The 27918-nt window shown below is 42.9% G+C and overlaps 1 protein-coding gene and 1 long non-coding RNA gene across 2 annotated transcripts; both read right to left on the bottom strand.

Moving 5' to 3' along the window:
* Window positions 1-760: 760 nt before the first annotated feature.
* LOC309363247 (vomeronasal type-2 receptor 26-like) lies at window positions 761-9179 on the bottom strand (the record flags this gene model as incomplete). Its single annotated transcript, XM_081899351.1, has 4 exons — window positions 9108-9179; window positions 7920-8147; window positions 3029-3155; window positions 761-1671 (listed from the first exon to the last, which is right to left on the bottom strand). Exons 1-4 carry the CDS (start codon window positions 9156-9158, stop codon window positions 761-763), a joined length of 1317 nt encoding a protein of 438 aa, XP_081755477.1. The 5' UTR covers window positions 9159-9179.
* Window positions 9180-23027: 13848 nt separating this feature from the next.
* Window positions 23028-25201, bottom strand: LOC309365494. Its single transcript, XR_014166201.1, has 2 exons — window positions 24803-25201; window positions 23028-23542 (listed from the first exon to the last, which is right to left on the bottom strand). It is a non-coding gene; the product is annotated as an uncharacterized lncRNA (long non-coding RNA).
* Between the last annotated feature and the right edge of the window lie 2717 nt (window positions 25202-27918).

Raw genomic sequence — 27918 nt, 5'->3', positions numbered from 1 at the left:
TTATTATTTAAACAAAATATAAGAATGTCATAGGCTTAAAGACAGTAGTATATACACAGCTTTTCTTGAACTTCAGTAGCTAAAAATCAGTGGTACACTTGGTAAAATGCTTAACTTAGTATCTCTTACTTCACTTTCATTGCTTTACTTAATTATGACAGGTGTTACAATTAAAATACTATTGACAAAGCACAGTTTCCTTCACAGCTTAATTATTGATCCAAAGAAGAGGGTAGTTAGTAGTACAGTGGTACCTCGGGTTACATACACTTCAGGTTACATACGCTTCAGGTTACAGACTCCTCTAACCCAAAAATCGTGCTTCAGGTTAAGAACTTTGCTTCAGGATGAGAACAGAAATCGTGCTCTGGCGGCGCAGCAGCAGGAGGAGGCCCCATTAGCTAAAGTGGTGCTTCAGGCTAAGAACAGTTTCAGGTTAAGAAGGGACCTCCAGAACGAATGAAGTACTTAACCCGAGGTACCACTGTAGTTGTCTTGAAAGATGTGATTTGACCACTTCTGAAAATTTCCAACCTGAAATTATTATTTTAGCATTGCTACTTATCTTGTTGCTAAAACCGGTTGTTTGGGAAGTGCAGATGATGGGGAAGTGTGTGGCAAGACAATTGGAAATACTCAGGTCATCTATGATTCTATGACTTAATAGTGTTTCTAATTGTCCTGACACAAACCAGTGTAGTGTCCACCTTAACAACGTTATATTTTGTATGAAGCTAAGAATCTTTAAAGGAGCTAAGAATCAAACACCACCTTCACTTTTTGTAGTTAGATGTGCTTTTGTGTTCAGATTGGGCCTGAATATGATAATGTAGCACTTGGGAATGAAGATGCAGCCCAGAAGCCCAGCACTGGAGGCCAGCATAGAGAAGACCTGCACAGCTACCATGAACTTCCCCTTGGTGCTCAGGTAGGTGGGCACAAAGGACACCCAAACACTGCAGAAGACCAGCATGCTGAAGGTGATCAGCTTGGCTTCATTGAAGGCCCCAGGCAGCTTCCTGGCTAGAAAAGCCACCGTGAAGCAGATGGCAGCCAGAAAGCCCATGTAGCCAAGGGCAAGGTAAAACATGGCAACATATCCTTCATTGCATCGAATGATGATCTCTCCAGCTTGGGAGTGCATGTCAGAGTCTGGGAAGGGTGGGGAGATTCCCAGCCAGATGGTGCAGATGACAACTTGCACACCACAACAGGAAAGGACAGTGTAGTTGGTCAGGCTCTTCCCTAGCCATCTCCTCACCTTGTTCCCTGGCTTTGTGGCCAGGAAGGCCAGCACCACAGTGATGGTTTTTGCCAACACAGAAGAGACAGCAACTGAGAAGATGATGCTGAAGGCTGTTTGTCGGAGAAGGCAGGTCACTTTCCTTGGCCGGCCAATGAACAGGAAGGAGGACCAAAAGGAAAGCAGGAGAGAGATGAGGAGGATATAGGATAAGTCCCGATTGTTAGCTTTGACTATGGGAGTTTCCTTGTACTTAACAAAGATTCCTAGGACAACACCAGTGGTCAAGGACAAGAAGAGGGCAAAGGAAACCAGGACAACCCCCAAGGGTTCTTCATAAGTGAGAAATGTTATGATCTTTGGGACGCATTTGTCTCGTGCTTGATTTGCATGCTGATCTTCTGGGCATTTGGTGCAATGCTTTGCATCTGAGGAGAAGGAAAAGAACTTCAGTACCACTGACAACATTCATACATCCAAAACTCACTGTGTCCCCATATGTTAGGATAATTTGGGGATGTTGGAGATGTCAGGAATGGTAATAAGGATGGAGAGAGGCACCAGTTCACAAGCATTAGGTGATTTTAAAAAATATATTTATATGTATATATTTTTTAAAATTTTATTTATTCATTTTCCATTTTACACATTACATCCATACAAGACTTGCCTTAGTCTTACATAGACTTCCCAACTTATCTTCCATTGCCATCCTATTTCAAATTCTTAGTTTGACACAACTCCTTACATTTTCTCCCCCCCCCTTTATTATTTTCCTTTTCTTTTCCTTTGACTTGTCTACTGTTGCTCATAGGCTTATTCTACTTGCCAGTAAACCTTGATATCACTTTTTTAAAAGTATTATTCAAAAAGCTCCCACTTGCCTCTTGTTTTCTTTGCACCATAATTTCTCATTTTGGCCATCAAGCTCGCTAACTCAACAAACACTATTAACTTTTGCAAGTTCTCTTTGTCGGAACAATCCTTTCTTTCAATTTTTCTCTGTACGTTATCCTTGCAGCTACAGTTGCGTATAAAAATAGGTTCCTTGTGTTCTTAGGTATATCTTCTCCTATTATTGCCACCAATAAGGCTTCTGGTCTATTAGGGAATGTGAATTTAAACATCTTTTTGAGTTCCTCATATAACACACACCCCTTTTTTGCATGCTTTCATTGCCACCACATATGATATAGAGAGCCTTTTTTCCTAAGCATTTCCAACATACATTGGAAATTTTATTGTACATTTGGCGAGTTTACTTGGTGTCAGATACCATCTATATACCATCTTGACGGCGTCCTCTTAACTTCAGTGTCACTAACAAAACTCTTACATCCATAATGGTCTGTGTTGCAATACATTTGAGAATAAGTGACGATCCAAAAAGGAAGTACAGAACCACAGCATCCACATTCAGGAGAACATGTACCTCTATAATGAAAACTAAAACCACCAATAGCAGGTGTCAGGATGACGTCACTGCTGGCTACAGGGGAGTATCCATGGGGAGGGGCATTCCACTGGCAGGATGCCACAGTCAAAGAGATTCACTGTCCAGTCACTATCCCTCTAATTTTAGAAAGTGTGGATATCTGGAAGAAAGCCTTCAGTTACGAACATTGGTTTAAATATCTGCTCCCTTCCCTTGACGGCTGTTGTGCTCAGGCCTGTTTGTGGGCTTTTCATAGGCATATGGTTCAACACTGTGAGAACAGGATGTTGGACTACCTGGGCCTTTGGCCTGATACAGCAGGCCTCTTCCTTTCCCCTGGAGTCACCCACCTTCCTGAATGGAGATGGTCCCTTCAGCACAAGGAGCACAATCGTAGCAGCAAACGGGCTCCCCTTCCTTAGCCACTCTGGCATATCCTGGGCGACAGCTTTCAGTGCATCTTGAACGAGGCACGGCCTACAAAAAAAAGGAGAAGGAACATCAAAGGAGACCAGCATAGGGGGCCTCTAGGGGCGCCTTGGAAGATGGCGGATATTAACATCTATCCAGCTCGCACGAGGTAATTAGAGGCTGATTATGGGGAGTAAATCAGTCTCCCTTCATCTCTGCAGGGGGGAGAGATGCTGTTTTCACCCGCTGTTGCAATAAATCACCCCGAGTTCGGAAGAAGGAGGGGGTGAGGCACTGGGTGCACAACCCTCGGCGGGCCTCGGAACTCCTCCGAAGCTACTTCCAGGAGCGAAACTAGTTGCATTACTTAAAAGGAAAAAATTGGTGAAAGATAACGCACATGCTTCAAGAGAGGCAGGAGGTTTTTATCTGCTAACAATTTTACCACTGAAAGGAAGAAGACTGAGACGGACTGAGACGGAAGATTACACCAAAGTACTACAGATATGGTAAGTGGATTGGAATGCAATGGAACTGAAAGGGGGGGAATGATTTTTTATTTCTTTTGCTCTATGTGATTAACTAATAAACCTCCCTCTGAAGATCCGTCACAGCAATTAATTGCAAATGGGACTAAAAATGAATTGTGTGGGAATAATATGAATTTAAAGGTTTTACTCTGTGAAGGATTTGGAAAGAAGAAGGGCTCTCTCTTGTGACGCAGTAAGAATGGAGATTTGATATGAGACCTGTGTTGCTGAGTTTGGTCTTGGGGAGGGCAAGCCGAAGATATATTATTTTCGACGAGATTGCGAACTGGAAGGGGCAGCCCTCCTGGAAAAAGACTATTTTACGATGCAACAGATCGGGAAAGCTAAAGAGCGAACTTTTAGACTGTATTTCATCGGACGACAAAATGGCGATTGCTCGAGCGGAAAGGACTGTTGGATGAGAGCGATTTACAAGAGAGCAATACAAAGCCCACACAGAAACACAAATAAGACTGTCTTTTTCAACCCACTTGCGGAGCAACTCGGAGGTGAATGAAAAGGAAAATGAGTAATGACAAAGATTGAGAAGAAGAGACTGGAAACATCATTCTTAATATGAAAGCAGAACAAATATTTGAGGATTGGACTCCTGCCAATCAAGAAGCATGGGTACCCCCCACAAAAAATTATAATTTGGAAAATAATTGGATTATATGATATGTATTGTTATAATTTGGACTAATTGGTTTGATATGTTTAATTTGGTAATATGAAACTTAATAAAAATTATTTTTTTAAAAAACACACAAAGGAGACCAGCATAAATTACAGACATCATTTGAAGGCCCCAACTAAAAAAAGGCTCAATTAAAGATTCCTTTAAAAAAAAAATGTGGCCAGATTTAAAACCTTAAAAATGAGAATGTGACACTTCCAGATTTTGTGAGATTGTGGAAAAACCATCTTTTTTCCAACAGAAATATTCATTTTTAAAACATATAATGTGATTTATACATTGTGGAAGGTAAAGGGTTATCTAATTAAATGATGTGTGGCCTTTTAAACTGTAGGTTTAAGATGTAAGAGGGAGGTGGGAACTTTTTACCATACATGGTGGGGATGTAAAATTGTAAAAGGATTCTGGAACGAGGTTATTTAAGAGTTATTTTACCAAAAAGCATGAGGCATTTTTGCTAGGTCTAATATCTAATGACATCCCCAGAGATAAGAAAAATGTATTCCTTTACGCAACTGCAGCGGCCAGAATACTGATCGCAAAGAACTCGAAGGGGGGGGGGGGAATCCCATCATTCTTTGACTGGCAAAACAAACTCTGTGAGTTTGTAGAAATGGTAAAATTGACGGCAATTATCAGAGGCCACTCAAATCAGAGAATAATCAAAGAGTGGGATGGAGTGAAGGAATACATGATAAAATATGGTTCCGGAATTGAAATATTAATAGACAATGCATAAAACGTGCAGGGGTAAGCAAGAAAATAAAAATAGAATCAACTGAATAATTATTAAATTATAGTAATTATGTATATTTTAATTTAGGTAATTTATGTAATAGGCTTATGTGAGAAAATGAATATGGATTTTGAATTTGAAGCTTGTAACGTTGTCTCTTTTGGGGGGGGAATAAAAAAAACTGGTTTCCTGCTTTTATCATGAGTCAATGGTGGACGCTTCTCACGGACCTCTGTGGGCTGCAAGGAGGTTTAGGCAGGGGAAAGCCAGGATTTAAGAGGCTAAAATCCTGGCAATGTTCCCCAGTAGGGTCTGGGGAGCTCACCACATCCCGCTGTGCCACCTAAGCCCGTGTCTGCCAACTTGAAAGGCAGAATGGGTGTGGCCTGGGAGTGTGTCCCTGCCATGGATGAGCCCCTGTCTCCGGCATGATTTGTGTTTGTTTTCTGTATAATTTGGTATATTGGCATTAACCAAGAGGTGCTCCTTGACAGATATATGGCAATGGGCTGCAGTTAATCAGTGGCTGAAAGGACAGGGCTTGGTTCTTTGAAGGTATCTGAAGGTGGGGTTTTTTGGGGGGGTCTTAAGCTTGAGAATTTTTGTCTATCATATTCTAAATCACTCTCTCCACTAGCAATTGTTACCATAAAGCAGCTGCAGCAAGCAAAGGCTCTAGCAGCTCAGTCAGCAGCTTGTGGCTGGAAAGCCAAACAGGATGTTTGTGACTGTTGCCATAGGAACAAAGGGGCAGTCCATTCTGTACTGAGCACCGGATGTTAGCTCAGTGTGTGTGTCATATGACCCGTACTGGAAGTACATGGGTGGAGTTTATTCTTACTGCTGTGGAGTGCAGACATGTTTCTCTGTACTGATGTAAGAGACAGAAATAAAGAATGTAAATAGATTTCTGTCTGCTTCTTTCCCCTGCCTGGGGGACACCAAAGGGGAGAGAGGAAGAACGGTGTGTTCCTCTCACACATCTGGGAGGAATCGCCGAGACCTCGCATGCTTATCTGCCGGGAGTGGCGCAGCGGGGAGGTCGGCAAGGAATATCTGCCGGTGCCTACGCTGTGGCACATTCCTCTGACCCAGGCAGAATTCCAACAGCAATTCCTAGCAACTGATGATGGAGCTAGAACATGGCCCTTGTGGGTAGCAGCCACTAAAAACTCCTCCTTTGAAAGGAAATATTGTATAGAAAGGGGAGGATGAACTGGATTGTGGGCAATGGAGGAGTGATATAATACAATTATACCTGTCCCACATGTCTTGTTCTACCACAGCAGTTTCACCCAGCAGTTGGGATTATGGGCAGCTGCTAAAGTCCCCGTGCCAGCTAGGGCCACACTACTATGCTTTGGGTACCTTCTCACTGCTGCTGCTTCTCCTGCCTGTTGATGCATTTTCATCTATGAGTAGGTGAGCAATGACAACAACAACAACAGCGTTAAAAGAGAATATAATGAAAATGATGTATAGATGGTATATTACACCGGTAAAATTAGCAAAAATGTATAAAACATGTAAGAAATGCTGGAAATGTAAAGAAAAGGATGGTACTTTTTATCATATGTGGTGGGAATGTAAGAAAGTGAAGAGCTTCTGGGAACTGATTTATAATGAACTGAAGAAAATGTTGAAATATACATTTACTAAGAAACCAGAGGCTTTCCTTTTAGGAATTATAGGAAATGAAATAAATAGAAAGGACAGTAAACTTTTCCTATATGCAGTAACAGCAGCGAGAATATTACTGGCCCAGAATTGGAAACAAGAACAAGTTCCAACACTGGAAGAGTGGAGAACAAAGTTGATGGACTATGCAGAACTGGATAAATTGACAGGGAAGATTAGATATCTACGAGATCAAAAGTTTATCAAGGACTGGAGAAAGATGGTGGACTATTGGGAAAGTACAAGTGATAGAGAAATAACGTTAGTGGCATTCAAAGAAGCTCTGTAAAAGCTAAAGAAATATTGCAAAAAAGAAAAATAGGTTGTAAATGTTTTACTAAAGGTGATAGTGAACTTAAGAACTGTGTATTTAAAACTTAAATTTGGATGATTGTCAAAGAGGCTGAAGGAAGTCCAAAACTGGAAAATTTGTTAAAGTTGAAAATGTGATGTGTTATGTATTTTTTATTTGTGAAAATTATTTAAAAAATTATTTTTTTAAAAAAGACAACAACAACAACAACAACAATAATTTTATTATTTATACCCCTCCCATCTGGCTGGGCTTCCCCAGCCACTCTGGGCGGCTTCCAAAAAATATATATTAAAATACTATAATACGTCAAACATTAAAAGCTTCTCTAAACAGGGCTGCCTTCAGATGTCTTCTAAAAGTCTGGTAGTTGTTGTTCTCTTTCACATCTGGTGGGAGGGAGTTCCACAGGGAGGGCGCTACTACCCACAGGGCACTACCCACAGGGCAAGTGTAAAGGCAGCCTTTCCTCTCTTTGCCCCTTTCCATCTGAGTATCTGGGTGTATCAGTTCAAAACAGAGAGGGCAAGGAAAATAGCAGCGGGGTACACAGTCACCCTGGGAGGGGCCACCTGAGGGTTAACCTGAAATGGGCCCACTCAGCAAATTATCAGAATTTAACAGGTGTCTCAGCAAGGGAACCAGAGCCAGTGTGGTGTAGTGGTTAGAGGGTTGGATGAGAACCTGGGAGGCCCACTCAGCCATGAAGCTTCCTGGGTGACCTTGGGCCAATCACTTCCTCCCAACCCAACTTACTTCACAGAGTTGATTCAGGGAATAAAGGAAGAGGCAGAAAACCATATATAGTATTTTGAGCTCAAAAGAGAAAAGGTGAGATATAAATGCAATAAACAAATGAATGAATGAATGCAATGACCTTGCTGAAGTTCCCCGGCCACACAATGGCTTCTGGTTTAATGGAGAATTTTATGCCGGAGGATGCCTGTCCCTCGATGCTCCCAACTTTCCTTCTGCTGTGAGATCTATTAGGAAATACGACCCAGTTCATGATATCAAATTTGGCAGTCAGCTCCCCATTCTGATCAGAATACATCCCTCCTATGGATGAATTGGAAAGCCAAATTTCGTTCAAGAAAGTGTGAAGCTAGAATGGCAGAGAAAACACCAGCGTTTAGGAAACATGATATAAGGGTTGCCTATGAGAACTGAAGGTTTATATGCAAACTCCATAATGGATCAAAGTAATCAGATATATGCTTATTCTGAGCATATGATTGAGCAAATCTTTTCATGAAGTTGGGTATTTTGTGTGATGCAATATTATTTTCCTTTGATAATTGAGGAAGGTACCAGACCTCTTAAGGGACGCGGGTGGCGCTGTGGGTAAAACCTCAGCGCCTAGGACTTGCCGATCGCATGGTCGGCGGTTCGAATCCCCGCGGCAGGGTGCGCTCCCGTCGTTCGGTCCCAGCCCCTGCCCACCTAGCAGTTCGAAAGCACCCCCAAGCGCAAGTAGATAAATAGGTACCGCTTTATAGCGGGAAGGTAAACGGCTTTTCCGTGTGCTGCGCTGGTGCCGGTTCGTCAGAGCAGCTTCGTCATGCTGGCCACGTGACCCGGAAGTGTCTGCGGACAGCGCTGGCTCCCGGCCTCTAGAGTGAGATGAGCGCACAACCCTAGAGTCTGTCAAGACTGGCCCGTACGGGCAGGGGTACCTTTACCTTTACCTTTTACCAGACCTCTTACCATTTTTGAGCGAACTATTCTAAATCAGGGACATAGAGGTAGAGGCCTCACATCAGCTAAATATTATGGCCTTTTGGTTATTACAACAGGTCCTTTGTTTCAAATTAGGGTTTAAAAAATGTTAATGATCATTTTTTGTAAACAGATTTGAGTTGTTTCAACAATATAGCAGTATATAAATTTTATAAAATTAATTAATTAATTAATTAAGCTGCATGTGAGAGAATGCTCCGTAAAGACAAGGCATACAAAACCTAAACCTATTAAACAATTACAATGTGATAAACTACAAAAGATATAGACTCTAAAACAATTCCACAGATGGACAACGTATTTGCAAAAAGGGGAGAAGACAGACCTGCCATGGCTGCAGCCTTTCAAGTTCCAATCTGTCTCTTCTCCCTACCATTAACCTCCATTTGGATCTGGATGAATATGCAGCATTTAAGACCTGAGCCACAAGTTGGACAATGTAGTAAATGCTATAGCGGTCTTGGGCCCAGATTGCCTCAATCACCTCCTGGGGCAAAGTCTCCTGGTGTTCCTTTTCTGTGCATCTTGTCCAACCTTCCATGGACATAACATCATTTGTGCATGAACAATTAAATGCTCTCCACCAAAACTGTTCAGATGTAGCTGCAGATGAAAGTAGAGTATGGTAGGCATGTTCTGTTCTTTTTTGGGTATTCATTACAAAGGACAAAGAGCATTGAGCAGGCTGGTAGGAAGCCACATCACCAAACAACATCTCATCAACGCTCGGAAGATCTGTTGTGATCCAGACTAACCCGTGAGAATTCCTCAGTTCATGAATTCTTTGTACATATTTGATTATATAAATTCCATGATCAGAGTCCCCATAGTAAATGAATACCTTGACTTGTATTAGGACAGATGGCTTGCAATGTAAGGATGACATTTCGTGTGCCTGCAAAAATGGAATTTTTTTCAAGAAAGCAACACAAACCCCACTACGGATCATCAGAGGTGTAAAAGCAGCCAGGAACTTTTCTCCATTGTCATTGTCTGGTACGAAGAGACCGACCCATGTCCATCCAAAGTGGAGCAGCAACTTCACAATCCCCATGTACTGAGTTGCTTCCCTTGGGACTATCCGGTAGATAAAAGGAAACTGAATTCTGTCCTTAAGATTATGAGCGCTGGAGTCATAACTGATCTAGTAAAAAAGGACTGGTGTCTTGTTTTCAGTGATGCACAAGAGGGGACCTGTCACATTATCAAGTCAAAGCCCATCTTGTCCCTGTCTTGGTTAGGGGGATGCTGTTCAGAATAGGAAGTGGCTCCAATGGGAATTGAGTTGGAGCAAGGCATCTGGGGCCTTCAGGAGTCATGGCATCCCATCCTCTTGCTTGATACAGAATGGGCTATTGCACAGAACGAGAGGCAGAAGCTAAGCAGCTACACAGGCACGTAAACCTCCACGCTCAGTTAGCTGCCAGACTGCCGCAGGTCTGCCTGAGAAACAAGAAGTGCATAGGAGCAAGGGGCTACTTTTAAATAAGACACTACTTAATGGCATAGTGATTTGATTGTTGGACTAGGACCTTGGAGAATAGGGTTTGCATCCCCACCTTGCCATGAAGCTCAATGGGTAACCCTGGGACAGTCACAATCTCTTAGACTAACCTACCTAAAATACTTCTTATTGCCAGTCCGAGAAGGGGGAGAGGAAGAGGCTGAGGTCTTTCTAAATCAGTTTCTGCTTTCTTAAAATGTGACGTTTGTTCTATGGTCTCACTCAGACTCAGGATGTTGCTGAACTACAACTCCCATCAGTAATAATAATAATAATAATAATAATAATAATAATAATAATAATAATAATAATAGTAAATTATTTGTACCCTGCCCATCTGGCTGAGTTTCCCCAGCCACTCTGGGCGGCTTCCAACAAAGATTAAAAATACATTAAAAAATGACTGATGGTCAGGAATGGTTGGCTTTGTAACTGAGAAACATCTGGAGAGACAGCAAAGAGGAATGAAATATAGCTGGTCTCCTCTCCCCATGAAAGGCCTACCTGGGGCATTTTGTAGATGCCCAACATGCTTGAAATCTGGCTGGAGATTTCAGAAGAAGTTGCTTCAAAAACAACCAACACATCCTTCTGTCTTCCACAACTGTATATTTGAATACTGTCTAGCAGGGCATCGGCAGCTGTTCTGGCATCAAAAGCAGCCTCATAGATGCTATAGCCCAGGGTGACATTGGGTAAAAGCTTAGGAAGCTGGTTGATCTCCTGGATGGCAAACAAGGTGGACAGGGTTGGCGAGGTGTTAATTGGTGATGGACTGCAAATAAATGAATAAACAAACAATTGTTTCAGCCTCCCACTATCCATTAAATGAAAACAAAATAACGTACTCCTTGTTCTATAAGAACATAACAAGATCCTGTTAGTTTTACATCTAAGGGGTCAAAGTCTGCATCTAGGAAGGAGCAGAGTCTTGTCCAGGTGCTCCAACAAGGAAAGAAGTAGCATTTAGGTGAATGTAGCTTAAATGAATTAGATTGGAATAGCTATGTACAGAGAAGATATGAAAGAGAGAGATAGCAGTCAATTTGTCTGAAGAGAACTGGCAACAAAATTACAGAGGTTTTAAGGACAGAGTCAATGGGACGCGGGTGGCGCTGTGGGTAAAAGCCTCAGCGCCTAGGGCTTGCCGATCGAAAGGTCGGCGGTTCGAATCCCCGCGGCGGGGTGCGCTCCCGTTGCTTGGTCCCAGCGCCTGCCAACCTAGCAGTTCGAAAGCAACCTCGGGTGCAAGTAGATAAATAGGGACCGCTTTCTAGCGGGAAGGTAAACGGCGTTTCCGTGTGCAGCTCTGGCTCGCCAGAGCAGCAATGTCACGCTGGCCACGTGACCCGGAAGTGTCTTCGGACAGCGCTGGCCCCTGGCCTCTTGAGTGAGATGGGCTTTACCTTTTAAGGACAGAGTCAACTAAGACCCATAGAATGCAAACAACTGCTGGCTAGGTAGTTAGATAAGCAGTGTCCTTGTGTGACACCTGTGCATTAACTAGAAGCTCAGAATAATGGAATGCATACCCCCCCAACATTTCTCAGATGAAAATAAGGATGCTTCTTATTATCCTTACAACTGAACCTCAGTAAACCCCCCCCCATATTTTCCTCCTTCTACCCCAAAGCATTTTCCATCTGAAGTAGAGCAGGTTCCACCACCACAGTAGGACCATTCAAGAGAGTTTGGAGGGAAAGAGGTGGTCTCCTTACTTGCATCCTGATTTTTAAACTCCCATTAAACCCCAAAAAATTAATTGCACAGTGGATTTAGTACATGCAAAACCTTTAGGATACTTAAGTTAGGCAGTTCTGTTGGGAATAGGTATGTGGGGGTGACGTTGTGCAATGGTTAAAAATGCCCTTTCTTCATAAAAATATTTTTAGAAACCAAATTGCCCCATAATGTGTTATCATTAAATGGAGCTATTCAGAATGGGTGTGAGACGATCAACTGTGCTCTGGATCCTGCCTTTGCATTAATTAAACTGAAGGTCAAAACAGGGAAAGGGTTCAGAATTAACCTCCCTGTTTGCAGGACACCAGGGGGTCACTAGGTACTTGGATGCTGATTCTCAATTCCCAAATCTTTTCCCAAAGGCAATAAAGGGGCAAAGGAGGCAGAAGATTTTATATGAGATGGCCAGAAGTTAGGTGCTGTCTCTTGCAAATAACAACTATTGTGAATGCAGGATAGGTAATTTAAAAGCCAATTACCGCACAAAATTGTTTCTGGGGCGCCGGGAAAAGTCAGAATAGGAAATTCCAACACCTAGTCTGATTATGACCCCACTAATGAGGTGGTCTCCTGGCCTGTAATAATTCAACGGATCATGATCCTTTTTCAGATTTAATGGACATTTTGCTTTCAGCATCCCACTGGCTCCATGGGGCATTAGCAGCAGAAATAGCAGCAGCAGTAATATCATTCTGGCCATGCCTGCAAGAGTCATAAACTCTTGTGATAGCAGTGACATTAGGAGTGCAGCCGGACTCGTACAGTAGCTTTAAGCAAAGGTACAAAAAAGGAAACCTGCCACAGAAAGGACCCCTGCCTGCCCCAAATCTCTTAAGTCAGGTTTCTGATATTTATGACCCAGTCCTTCTTACAGGCCTGTGACAAGAAGCTACCTCATTCTGCTTGTAATTCTGATGTTTATGTTATTTGTGGAGTCAAAGGCCATCATTGGGGAAATCCCTGGACTAGATAAATAAATCACCATGATTTTGATAATTATAATGTTAAGAAGTTTCAGCTCCTGTGCTACTTCCTGAAATCAGTGGGTGACTCAATGGACAGCTGCAGAGCCAGAGCAAAGCATGCTTGTGAGAACTAACAGATGGGGCTGCCATTTTGGGCCCTACTAAACTTGAGCAAACACCAACCTCAATCAAGTCCAAGAAAGTATAGAACAGCTATGATGAATCAAGACTAGCAAGGCAGGACATGATAGGTAAAGGGACCCCTGACCGTTAGGAACAGTCATGGCCGACTCTGGGGTTGTGCCGCTCATCTCGCTTTATTGGCCGAGGGAGCCGGCGTACAGCTTCCGGGTCATGTGGCAAGCATGACTAAGCCGCTTCTGGCGAACCAGAGCAGCGCATGGAAACGCCGTTTACCTTCCCGCCAGAGCGGTACCTATTTATCTACTTGCACTTTGACTTGCTTTCAAACTGCTAGGTTGGCAGGAGCTGGGACTGAGCAATGGGAGCTTACCCTGTCGCGGGGTTTCGAACCACCGACCTTCTGATCAGCAAGTCCTAGGCTCTGTGGTTTAACCCACAGCGCCACCCGCGTCCCAACTCATGTCCCAAAGGACATGATACAGGTTTATAAATTCATGAATGATGTGGATAATATGGATAGGAAAAAGTTTTTCTCCCTCCCAGTAATAATACTAGAAGTTTGGACTTCAAGTGGGAACTTAAACCCTGGTCTCCTTGGCCCTCATACAAACACCCTGATCCCTACACCACACTGCCTCATAACTATGGAACTCATGGAAGTCCCATGCAGATGAATGTAGGAAGAGTCAGGACAGAGAAAAGGAAGTACTTTTCCACACAGTGCATAGTTAACCTGTGGAATTCATTCCTGCAGGATTCAGTTATTGAGAACAAGAGGTTATCAATGGCTTATAGCTTGAGGGCTATGTTCTTGCCTCCCCTGTCACAGGCAGAATGCCTCTGTGAAACTCAATGGGAGAGCCTGTTGTTGCGTTTGGGTCTTGCTTGTTGCTTCTCATTGGGGTAACTGACTGGATTTTGTGAGAGCAGGTAGCTTAAGTAGATGAGCCTTTGATCTGATCCACTGGGGCTCCTTCTATGTCTTTATGGAGGCCTTTGAAAAAAACCTTATAGAAATTGGTTGTTTCGGTTCTTTCAAGGGTTTTCAACAGACATAAGGGAGTATTTCCATGCAGTGGGAAGTATCCGTGAGCAAGGAAAGCAAGTTGTGTTGGGTGTTCCTTAATACCCATAGCTGAAGTAAAACACTCAGACTCTTTAGGAATGTTCGTTGACCAAAGATGAGAGGAAGAAGGAGGATGGATAGCAGCAATGTTTAATATATGTGGCTGGAGATAGTCCTAATCCCTAGGAAGGAGAGGAAGTGATTGTATCTCTTTCTCACACTTAGATATAAGGCAGAGCACATAATCATGCAATAGCATGTGAATGAGTCACCACCTGGCCAGTGAAATATGGCCATCACCACAACTTCCGCCTGCTGCCGGGGATGCTCCTGTCAATATTTTCATCCCTCTCATTGCAAGGATCACCAGATCGTGTTTGTTTTGCTTTCTGTCTGTGAGAAAGGAGGGGGAGGAACTACTCTTACAGACTTCTGTCCCTAGTACTGTGTTGGGTTTTCTTTGATCTGTCTAGAGACAAGATGGCAGCATGAGAGAGCTGACTCTCCCGTACATGTTTGTTATGTTCTTTTATTTGTTTAATCAGTAGAAATAAATTAGGTATGCAACAAAACCTCCACAGCTTTGCTTCCGTTACTCTGCTGCTTTTGAGGTGCTCACAATAGCAAATGTGAGTCCACTGCACCAGGACCTATTCCTCGGGAATGCTGCGCTGCTGTTCCTGCACTCCTGTAATCGGAAGGTCGGAAAAGGTGCTCCCGACACCCAGCTCATACAGGCGCTGAAGACGTGGGCTGTACATGGGTGTATGGAAAGCTCCTTCACTGAGTTGGGTTAGTTGTGAAGCTATGTTGTTGTTGTTGTTGTTTAGTCGTTTAGTCGTGTCCGACTCTTCGTGACCCCATGGACTAGAGAACGCCAGGCACCTCTGTCCTCTACTGCCTCCCGCAGTTTGGTCAAACTCATGCTGGTAGCCTCGAAAACACTATCCAGCCATCTCGTCCTCTGTCGCCCCCTTCTCCTTGTGCCCTCCATCTTTCCCAACATCAGGGTCTTTTCCAGTGAGTCTTCTCTTCTCATGAGGTGGCCAAAGTCTTGGAGCCTCAGCTTCAGGATCTGTCCTTCCAGTGAGCACTCAGGGCTGATTTCCTTCAGTATGGAGAGGTTTGATCTTCTTGCAGTCCATGGGACTCTCAAGAGTCTCCTCCAGCACCATAATTCAAAAGCATCAATTCTTTGGCGATCAGCCTTCTTTATGGTCCAGCTCTCACTTCCATACATCACTACTGGGAAAACCATAGCTTTAACTATACGAACCTTTGTTGGCAAGGTGATGTCTCTACTTCTCAAGATGCTGTCTAGGCCTGTCATTGCCCTTCTCCCAAGAAGCAGGCGTCTTTTAATTTCGTGGCTGCTGTCACCATCTGCAGTGATCATTGAGCCCAAGAAAGTAAAATCTCTCACTACCTCCATTTCTTCCCCTTCTATTTGCCAGGAGGTGATGGGACCAGTGGCCATGATCTTCGTTTTTTTGATGTTGAAGCTATAGACACCTGTGAAGCTATAGACACCTGTATTTCCACATAATTTTCCTTGACCATTTGGCTACATGACATGAGGGCATGCAGTCAGGATGTGGGGGGGGGGGGCAAGATTTGACCAAAAAAGCAAGCTTCTTGCTCTCCAGGGAAGGACAGTGTTGTTTTACATGCTCCATTATACCCAAAGCTGAAGTTAAACATTCTGAGTGTTTCTTGACCTAAGATCAGAGGCAAAAGGAGGATGCTGAGCAGCAACGTTCAGGTTTAGATGGCTAGAGATACTCCTGGTCCCTCGGAAGGAGAGGAAGGGATTGCACATCTTTCTGACACCAGGATGTATAGCATAGAACATAACCATGCACTGGCATGTGATTCAGTCACCGCCTGACCAGGGCAATATGGCCATCACCACACCTTCCACCTCCTGCTGTGGATGGTGGGGTGGGGTGGGCAAGTTGGGAGGCTTTAGACACCCAACTTGTCACTTCTTTCTAAGAAGGAGGATGTTGCAGGGACCTATGCTTGGCTGGAGAACCACATTGCAAATCTCAGATAAGGTTGAATTTTGAAAGATGGTGCATTTGGTTCATGTATTGCTTCTGAAAGACCATGTGATGATGATGATGATGACTAAGCTAAGTCTAGGTATTATTGCTACTGTATAAATCCAATGGACAAGTCAGCTGGTTGGGTTGTATCATAAACCTGAACTTCTATTAGCACATGTGAGTATCCTATGGCTTATCTCTGTGTTAGAGACTTTGAACAGAGGGGGCTCCTAAACAAGCAACAATCTATATATCCCAGGACTCTTTGGAGGGAGTTATGAATATTAAAGTGGTATACTTTTATGGAGTGGAGATGACCCCAGAAGACTGCTCCTTCCCTGGAAGAATTTCCATCATACAGAATTGGGCAGAGGAAGACTATTATATATGTTATTCATAGGGTCAGGTTTACAGTGGTACCCCGCAAGACGAACGCCTCGCAAGACGGAAAACCCGCTAGACGAAAGGGTTTTCCGTTTTGGAGGCGCTTCGCAAAACGAATTTCCCTATGGGCTTGCTTCGCAAGACGAAAATGTCTTGCGAGTTCCTGTGGGGTTTTTCCCCTTTTTCCCCCTTTTCCTAAGCCCTAAGCCGCTTATCAGCTGATCCGCTAAAAGCCGCTAAACTGCTAATAGCGCTAATCCACTAAGCTGTCAATGGGCTTGCTTCGCAAGACGAAAAAACCGCTATACGAAGAGCCTCACGGAACGGATTAATTTCGTCTTGCGAGGCACCACTGTATCATGATTCATTAAACATTTAAGAAGAGTGTGTTCAACTGCAGCTGTTTGTGGACTTTGAAGCAAATTCTTGAAAATGCAGGACCTTCTGAAGGGACCCTCATTTCTTGCAAATGAGGTTTTAGCTGCTGAGGTTCTATTGCTCTTTGAACCACATTAAGCATTGAAAGACACACCAGTCCAGGTCAGTGAAATGGAGATCTTCATTAACAAGTCCATCAAATTATAAGAGAGAGATGGCTGTGTAGGGCTTCTCTGAAAGGCTATTCCAGCACCTTTATGCATCCATTTTCATCATTTTATCATTACTTCCTTTTACAATTACAGATGGGTAGCCGTGTTGGTCTGCCATAGTCAAAACAAAAAAAAAAATTCCTTCCAGTAGCACCTTAAAGACCAACTAAGTTAGTTCTTGGTATGAGCTTTCGTGTGCATGCACACTTCTTCAGATACACCACACGAAAGCTCATACCATGAACTAACTTAGTTGGTCTTTAAGGTGCTACTGGAAGGATTTTTTTTTTTGTTTTGACTATGGCAGACCAACACGGCTACCTATCTGTAACTAAATTATCCAGTTATTTTTCACAAAACTAATAATCTTTTGAATATTTATCTAGCAAATAAGGATACATTAGGCATGTAAACCTCAAGTCTTGCCTTTACTGTAAATTTCACGTACTCTTTTCTCTTGTGTTTCTTTATCCTGAGCTCCCAGAGTTTGTTTCAAAGCTTGTGACACTTCACTGCTCTATCTTGTACCCTTTTAATTTCACCACTTTAGTCTTTCATATTTACATTATATCTCATGTGGCACTAGCTTTTATCACTTCATTATTTGTAATTTCTGGTTGCATTCTCCTACATGAATGTTGACAAGTTCCTCAAGGACCCTTCTCCATGATCCACACCATTTATACCTGTGGGATCTTGTGGAATTAGCTAAAGCTCATCCACACTTCTCCTTGTCTCCCTGCTTTCCACTGGGGAACACCACAAATTGCTGTTTTTCCAATATAGAAGGAGAGAGCAAGTTTTCTGTGGGAAAGGAGTAGGGCATGGGGGAAATGGTTCAGATCTGTGCCTAAAAAGGGTGGATCAAGTGAGAAACAGCTCCGTCTCATGGACAAGCCCAGAATCTCCTGAATCAACTTTGTTAAGAGAAGGTTGAGGGCAAATGCTCTTTCTGTCTTAGAAGCAGGAATGACATTTTCACATCTCTCCAAAGAAACTGCAAGAATATTCAGGATTTTTCCTTCCCTCCTGACACTCATACCTCTGGGGTTTTGTAGATGCTTGACATGGTTGAAATATCTTTGGATTATTTCCAAATAATCTGGCAAAGCAAAATAAGGACTAGACAAATTGACTTGAAAGGTCAAATCTATTTTAATAACTTGCTAATATCTCCTTGCATATTTTGAAATTATCCAGTATATTTTGGGCATGACTCGTGCCTATTGTGTGTCAACTACTTTAAAAATGTTTTGCACCTTGCACCAAATGAAGAACACCCATGGCAACAATATTCAAGGTGACTCTCTTGATATGCACAGCAGGAAATAAGGAGATACCAATGGAATATGGTTCTTTTCATTTTGAAAAACAATGCAAAAGCAATTTTTGTTTTCTTAATGGCCAGATTCATTATTATTGAATTGCGATATTGATTTCTTATTAGGAAAAATATAAAACAGCCTTCAGAAAAGAATTCATCAATAAGGTTTAGCAGGAGAAAAATGAACAGTGGTAAGGATGGAATATGATTCAAATGATAATTTTGTGTTCTGATTCCCAAAACAATAGCTTTTAAGGAGCTACATTCCCAACTCATGTGTCCTGGTTTTATTGCTACCATGCTGGCTATCAATCTCAAAGACCAAAAACATATTTTAGGAATCAGGTGCCATATTGCCACTGCTGGGCTGCAAGGGCTGGATGTCCCTGTTGTCAGACATTTTAAATGTGTTATAACATGGTGACACTAGATGGTGCTGTGGAGTTCCAGCTTTTGCCAACGTGTTTTCCCATTGTGATGTTTGCAACATGTTCTCCTGAAACCCCTTTTTGATGTGTCTAGATCCAATCTAGAGAGGATATATTGCTTAGTTATGCTCGAACAGCAAGGATAATGTTGTGTAACAATGTTCTAACAGGGGTATCCACAGACAGCCGGCAAAGCAAAAAAAGTACTAGACAAACTGATTTGAAAGGTACAAACCTATTTTAATAGCTTCCTAATATCTCTTTGCATATTTTGAAATTATCCAGCATATCTTGGGCATGACTCATACCTATTCTGTGTCAACTGCTTTAAAAAATGTTTTGCACCTTGCACCACATGTAAAACACCCATGGCACCAATATTCAAGGTGACTCTCCTGATATGCACAGCAGGAAATAAAGATATACCAATGGAATATGGTTCTTTTCATTTTGAAAAACAATGCATAAGCAATTTGTTTGTAATACTATCTAAGAAATTTTTATTTTCTTAATGAACAGCATTCATTATTTTTGAATGGTGATAAGGATTTCTTATTAGGCAAAATATAGAGACACCTCAGAAAAGAATTCATAAATAAGGTTTAGCAGGATAAAACTGAATGGATGGAATATGATTCAAATGATAATATGGTGTTCTGATTTCCAAAAAAATAGCTTTTAAGGAGCTACATTCCCAACTCATGTGTCCCGCCTTTATGCTGGCTATCAATTGCAAAAACCAAAAACATATTTTAGGAATCAGGTGCCATATTAAGTCTTTGTCGTCAGGTGCTCCTTTGTATTCAGACTAGGCCTGAGTACAATAATGTAGCACTTGGGAAGGAAGATGCAGCCCAGAAGCCCAGCACTGGAGGCCAACATAGAGAAGATCTGCACGGCCACCATGTACTTCCCTTTGGTGCTCAGGTAGGTGGGCACAAAGGACACCCAAACACTGCAGAAGACCAGCATGCTGAAGGTGATCAGCTTGGCTTCATTGAAGGCCCCAGGCAGCTTCCTGGCTAGGAAAGCCATCGTGAAGCAGATGGCCGCCAAGAAGCCCATGTAGCCAAGGGCACCATAGAACATGGCCACAGACCCTTCATTACATTGCAGGATGATCTCTCCAGGTTGGGAGCTCATGTCAGAGTCTGAGAATGGAGGAGAGGTACCCAGCCAGATGCCACAGATGAGAATTTGGAGACTGGAACAGGAAATGACAATGGAATTAGCCAGACTCTTTCCCAGCCATCTCCTCATCCTGTTTCCTGGCTTAGTGGCCAGGAAGGCCAGCACAACGGTAATAGTTTTCGCTAACAAAGAAGAGACAGCAACTGAGAAGATGATGCCAAAGGCCGTCTGCCTGAGAAGGCAGGTCACTTTCCTTGGCCGGCCTATAAACAGAAAGGAGGACAAAAAGGAAAGCAGGAGGGAGACAAGGAGGATGTAGGAAAGGTCCCTGTTGTTGGCTTTGACTATGGGAGTGTCAAGATATTTAATGAATATTCCTAAAACAAGGCCTGTGATTAAGGCCAAAAACAGGGCAGTGGAAGCCAAGAGGGTCCCCAGATATTCATCATAGGACAGGAAGATGATAATCTTGGAGATGCATTGATCTCTGTCCTTGTTTGGATGTTGATGTTCTGGACACTTGGTGCAGTGGTCTGCATCTGGGGGAAAAAGAGCATCTGCATGAACTAGCAAAAAAAAGCAAGTCAATTTTGAATCCAGCCACCCCATGCAAATGGAAACAGTGATGGGACTTGCTATTTCTGCTAATCAACACAGATAGTTGGTCCTTGCAATGTAGGTCCCTCGTGCTGATAACTTCTTATTCACCTCCCAAGGAAGAGCTTGGAGTGATCTCGAAGCTCCAAGTTCTTAATTGCAGCTACATCTGATCTCACCCCCAACACCAGGTGTTGTCAGATGGGTGTAATTTACAGAAAAAAAATGTTCCTTGGAGGAGCATGGACTGGAACTCTGGTCTTCCCAGTACAAACCAAACACCCCAGCTACTTTGCCACACTGACTGGTCAAGGGAGCCTACCAGATGTAGCAACACTGCCTAATTCTTACATACTCAAGGCTGTCTCAGTCGTACATGGAAAGCTTTATTAAGACTATGTAAATCACTGCTGAAACTTTATTAAATTCAACCATAAGATTATACTTGAATATTCATCAACATAGGACATATATTGTTGTTCTTTTTGCTACACATTCCTCTGAAGTCTCCTACCTTCCTGAGTGGAGATCATCCCTTCTGCGCATGGAGCACAAGCATGGCAGCAAATGGGTTCCCCTTCCTGAACCTTTTTGGCATATCCAGGGCGACAGCTTTCGGTACACCTGGACTGAGGAAGGGTCTGACCAAAAAGAGAAAAAAGCATCAATGAAGGACTGTTGCCTAGTGACTTCTGGGCCAGTGTACAGTCTCAGTCTGTGTGGAATAAACACGGATCTGGTGTATGTGCTTTTTTGACCGATGGCACAAAACAGAGGGTCATAGTCCTTGGCACGCAGTTGAAGCAGAAATAGACAATAACAGAGAATTACATGGAGACGGTATTGGCCTTGGATTTAGGAGTCAGAGCTGTCTGTCATTATTACAAAGTTCTAGGGAATACAGTACAAATCTGCAGTCATGAAAACCATTCACAATAACAAAATCCAGAGAAACCAACAAGCTGAAACAGAAAGATTTTTGGAGTAGCCGTCTTGTGCTCAATTCTGAAGTCTGGCATGCTTTCTGACCACTGCAAATGCCATGCCCCAGTCTTAAGCCAACCTGCTCCTCCATTTTAACGTTTCTTATTTTGACTTTCCTCCATTTATCTCCCCCCCCCCCCGTTTTGTGTTAGCCCATTAATTGGATAGACACAAGTTATACTGTTGTTTTCCCCAACAGAGAATCAGAGCTCAACATATCTCTAAAAGGGAATGGAATGCAACCAAACCTGGTTGAACAGTCTGGACCACACAAGAGCCTCTTGGTCAATGGTGAATTTTGGGCCTGAGGATCCCTGTCTGCTTATGTTCCCAAATTTCACGGCACCAAAGGACTTGTTGGGAAATGGCACCCAGTTCACAACGTCAGATTCGACTGTCAACTGCCCATTCTCATCCAAATAGACTCCTTCCATGGAAGTATTGTAAAACTGGGAACCGCCCAGGAAAGGGTGAAGCTAGAACAGGAAAGAAAGCATGCACATTTTTTAAAAAAGAAAACCATCTGGATAACCTAGCCTAATTAATGAAGGAGTTTGTAAAGACTGACACAGGATGTGTGTTTGGGCAATGGATTTGTGGCCCCTTGTTTCTGCTTCAGCCTTTTGGGACAGATTAAAGCCATGAGATGCGTAAGTTTCATTCCACACTCGTGGAAGAACTCTGCATGCATAAGCTTCCTATTTGTCAAAGTAAGGTTTTTGGGAGTGGTGCGTAGACATTAGCTTCCTTGCTACTAATTGCAGGAAGCCTTGCTAAGGGATCATGTGTCAAAGTGGAGGCAGATTGTCTTCTCAACAGCAAAATTAGGATGTGGGTAACAGTACAGTAAATGGAGGAAGCTGAGCCAGTGTTGAGGAGAACCCGATTTAACCCGATAATGGAATTCAGGGTACTGATCCCTGTTATCAGCAGATCGGTTGAGACCACTGCAGTAATCAACAACAAAAACAAAAGCAACTGGCTTTGAACAGGTGAATGTCCTGGTCAGCAGAGATATTGGTGTGGTAAAAAGGAATACCTGCCCAGACTGTATCCTTTGATATTTCAGCCTCTTTTTACCCTTCGCCACCATCCGATTGGATTTGGAGGAAAGCACAGCCCTTATGGCCCGTCCCAGAGCAAGGATAAGGTAGTATATACTGTAGTTATCCAGAGACAGGGTGTTCTCAATTACTTTGTCAGGCGGGGACTCCAGAACGTCATTTTCCCTGCACCTTTTCCTTCCTTTGACAGACAGTATGTGCTTTGAATATGAACACTTAAATGATTTCTCCCCAAGCTGCAATATAGGATATAAAAACGTGCCATAATTATCATAGTTTGGTCTTCTTTTAATACGAGTTAGGAAAGAGAAAAACCCATGAATGTGCAGGGGAGAAAGAATATTGTAAGACAAGTTCCCAATGATGTTCCACAAAGCTGTTGTGATCCAGATTTTCCCCACAATGGGTCTTACATGCTTTTCAACTATGAATTGCAAAATAGATATTGAACTATAGAAGTAACGATTCTCCCCATAGTAGACCAATACATTGACTTTGTTCCACATGAAAAATGTTTTGGAAGGTGACGGTATTTCCATATTCTGTACTGGGATGCTTAGTGAGAAGGCAGCACAAATTGTGTTCCTGGTTAGCAGGGGCTTCAAGGTCCTCATGAACCTCTCTCCATTGTTGGTGTCTGGAGCAATGAGGCCAATCCAAGTCCACTTGAAGTGCAGGAGAAGTTGGATTATCCCCAGATACTGATGCTCTTCTTTGGGGACCACTCGGTAGACAAAAGGGAACTGAGTTTTATCATTAAGAGCATCAGAAACAAAACCGTAACTGACCTAGTAAAGAACAGAAGAGATTATTGCCTACAGAATCCCAAACATAGTACTTTATATTGGCCTGAATGATAACTTTTCTCTGACATTGAAAACAATATCCCAGGGGAGCTTAACAATATACCATATTTCATTGTTTGCTTTCAAAAAAAGGTGACAGAGTCTTTGCAATGGGTTGTGTTTGCCCTGATGGCATTTTTGTTATTGCTTTTACAACATGTTTCTTGTAGCAAATTTATCTAATTGTATTATATGATTTAATCATTAAATTATCAAAATTTATGAAAAATAGATACTGTTAAAAAGGAAAAAGGTCACACACAATCACAATGAACATTTGTAGCTCACATTAGACCTATAATAGCTAAAGTATTGATTCTCCACACGAGTCAGTTTTGTGTTTGGAAATTGGTCAAATTTATTTTTACTAGACATTATATTTCAGATCTTTCTAGGCATTCCTTGAAGTATTGCAAAACTCAACAGTTATCCCATGTGTTGGAAAGGATGTTCCACTACAGGGACATATCAACACATGTGTTGGGAGTGTCCCAAAATGAAAAGTGGTGGGAAAATGTGTTCACAGAATTATCCTTTATTCTAAGGCAGACAGTACTCATGGACCCAGGACTGGCTCCGCTTAACTTGTATAGACACAATAGGTAGCAAATTAGAAACCAAGTATTTTGCCTCATGTTTATTGAATGTTTCCTTTTGCATAATTGTTCATGTATATCACACATGGTACTAGCTTTTATTACTTATTTATTGTTATTTCAGTTTTGATGGCTAGGAATCCACATAACTGAAAGATTCCATTCTACCGCATGAATTTTGACAATTTCCTCAAAGACCCTTCTCCATGATTCACACCATTTATACCTGTGGGATCTTGAAGACTCAACTAAGGGCTTATCCACACTTCCCCTTCTCCCATTGCTTTCCTTGGGCAAAATCACAGATTGCTGTTTTTTCTGGTTTAGAGGGAAGGAACAGATTTTCTGTGGGAAAGGAGTAGGGTAAGGGGGAAATTCTCAGATCCATGTCTAAAAACCACAGGGCAAATGGAAAGCCACTCAGACCTTTGCTTTCTAACTATGGGATAAGTGTAGATGAGTCCATAATCTCCTTAGTCATCTCTGTTAACAGGGGGTTGAGGCTAAACTCTCCTTCTGCCTTAGAAGCAGGAATGACATTTTCACATCTTTCCAAAGAAATTGCAATAACATTCTGAGACTTTTCCTTCCCTCCTGACATTCATACCTGTGGGGTTTTGTAGATGCTTGACATGGTAGAAATATCTTTGGATTTGTCAGAATCTGTCCCTTCAATAATGGCCAATACTTTATTCCATGGTCCACAATAATAGTTTGGGATGTTTGCCTGCCCAGGACAGAGCAGGTCCACCATGGCACCAGAAGTCATTCTGGCATCATAATAGTTGTCATAGATGTCATAGCCCAGGGTGAGGTTGGGGGAAAGCCTGTGGTTCTCATTGACCTCCCGAACGGCAAACAAGAAGGACAGGGTATGCCAGTAGGCCTGGACTCCTCTCCTGGAAAAAAGTGTGTGTCATCTTGACATTCTTTCCACACAAAGACCAGATTCTGTCATCCTTACCTGTGACGGGGGGGGGGGGGCAAAAATCATGAGATGTGTCTGCAGCATCTGTACACCTGAGATCCATAAACCGCTTCCTGTTCAAATCTTAGAAGAACGGGCTATTCTAAAGCAAAGGTCTCACTAGTGTGGGTGAAAGCACACAGTTTGCAGTAGATGACTTTCTGACATTCAAACAAATCTGACCATTTCCCTCCAAAAGGATGAAAACGGAAGACATGATTTACCAAGCAAAATACCAGAAATGAGGATAGCAGACAACAACATTTGGTCTCGATGAGGTCACATTCAGTTTGCATATAGCTTTTACAACAGTAGGCACAAAAGGACTTACCCATAAACTCTGGTAAAGGGAGGCTCATTGAAGACGCTTGGCTTGAACACAACAGGTACTGCAGATACAACTCCGCTGATGTGGTAGTCTCCTGGCCTGAACCAATTCAAGGGTTCATTTGGATCCCTTATCAAACTCAATGGGCATTTTACTTTTGGCACCCCAGATTTTACTTCAGGTAGTTGCAACTGCAACCACAGCAGAAGCGGAAGAAGTCGACACGTTCTGGGTCTGCTTGCTACCCCTCCCTTCCTATAGGCTGCTATCAGCAACAGATCTATCAAAGTACTAGCAACCAAAAGCCCAGCTGCCATGATGTAATCAAAGAGAGTATACATGGCTTGAGAGACAGCAAGGGTTCATTTGAGCCTCACAAAGGCAGCATAGGTTGCCCACCCTTGGGGGCCCAGGAGAGAGATATTTATGTCCACGTTCTTTCAGGCAAAGTTTGTAGAACTTACATTACGTTGCTGTTCTTGTGATTGGACTCTAATATGACCTTATTTCTGGGGTGGTGGTGGGGAGTCTCTTGAGCTTTGGTAAGAAAAGAAGTAAATCACCATTATTTTAAATAATTGTGAAGGAGAGGATTGCCTCTGCAGCCTCCTGGAGTCTCCTGGTGGCTGCAGGTGCAGAGCGGGAGAAAAACATGTTTCTGTGAACTTGTCATTGTAGTTCTACATTGTGACATGGGTCAGAAATCGAGCAGTGGAGCTTGGCACGACCTATCCCAGCATCTCTGAAAGTGTCAGCCAAGGGCCATCAGTAGACATCAGTTCCACAGCCCAACCAGTACCTCCTGACTCCCCCATCTGTGACCATGCATAGTCCCTTTGCCTAGACCAATGGCAGTACTGCCAGTTTAAAGTATGCTGAATACAGGTTTCTAGAAGATAAGGAAGTTCCACTCTTCTGAAGCCCCAGGGCAAAAAAATGTGTTGTGTGAAATTAGGTTGAGTGATGTAAGGTTAATATCTTAAATCATCATCCTAATAACCTGGCAATAGAGAGGAAAGAGATAAGAGAGGGGGACTGTTATAGGAGGAGAAAGTGAATGTAAAAGGAGTGGGGAGGATGTATGGAAGTTTTTAGAGTAATATGATAGAAGCTGTGAAGGGAGGAGGGAAGATGAAATGAGAGAAGACAAGTAAAATGAGAAGTTTGGGGGTATATAGAATAAAAAGCGGGATAACAATCTCAGCATTCAAGGTATTTGAAAGGGGAAATGAAAAGAAATGAAATACTGAATGAACATTTGGGGAGGGACCATAGCTCTGGGCTTAGACTCTTAGAGTGCATGATTTGCATGCAGAACACTCCGTGTTTCATCCCCATAATTTCCAGGTACAGTTGGAAAAGGGCTCCTGCCTGGAAGTCTGGAGAGCCACGCCCAATCATTGTGGACAAGGGATCTCCAATGCTCCTGATGTTTTTGGACTTGGGTGCAGAGACCCATGGTTGGACAGTGTTCTTGAAGCTACCATAATGAGTTTGGCCAAACTGCGGGAGGCAGTGGAAGACAGGAGGGCCTGGCGTGCTCTGGTCCACGGGGTCACGAAGAGTCGGACATGCCTAAACGACTAAACAACAACAGGCAGAGACCCAACATTTCCCACATTGCTCCCTTCTGTTGTTGTGTTGTTGTTGTTTTATTATTATCATATATATATTATTCAAAGGGATGTTGGTGGCGCTGTGGGTTAAGCAACAGTGTCTAGGATTTGCCAATAGAAGGTCGGGGGTTCGAATCCATGCAACGGGGTGAGCTCTTGTTGCTCGGTCCCAGCTCCTGCCAACCTTTCAGTTTGAAATCACATCAAAGTGCAAGTAGATAAATAGGTACCACTCCAGCGGGAAGGTAAACAGCGTTTCTGTGCACTGCTCTGGTTCACCATAAGCGGCTTAGTCATGCTGCTCACATGACCCGGAAGCTGTACGCCGGCTCCCTCAGCCAATAAAGCGAGATGAGCGCCACAACCCCAGAGTCGGTCACGACTGGACCTAATGGTCAGGGGTCCCTTTACCTTTATATTATTCAAAAGTTACAATACAGTTCTCTCCACTGCCATAATATCACATAATGATCACTCCAATCCTCAATCCCATTTCACTTGTTGACTCACCAGATAACCTCACCAGGAACCCAAACACAAATCTGGTTGGCTCCCTTCTCAGCATGATTGGTTCAGAAAGGGCCAGTTCAAGAGGAAGCTGCTTTGGCCACTGCTGGGCTGCAAGGGCTGGATGTCCCTGTTGTCAGACATTTTAAATGTGTTATAACATGGTGACACTAGATGGTGCTGTGGAGTTCCAGCTTTTGCCAACGTGTTTTCCCATTTTGATGTTTGCAACATGTTCTCCTGAAACCCCTTTTTGATGTGTCTAGATCCAATCTAGAGAGGATATAATGCTTAGTTATGCTCGA

Source organism: Podarcis melisellensis (genome assembly GCF_964234715.1).
Source record: "Podarcis melisellensis genome assembly, chromosome: 2".
Taxonomy (NCBI): Eukaryota; Metazoa; Chordata; class Lepidosauria; order Squamata; family Lacertidae; genus Podarcis; species Podarcis melisellensis.
The sequence above is the reverse complement of the archived record's forward strand: the minus strand, read 5'-3'. Positions and strand labels throughout refer to the sequence as shown.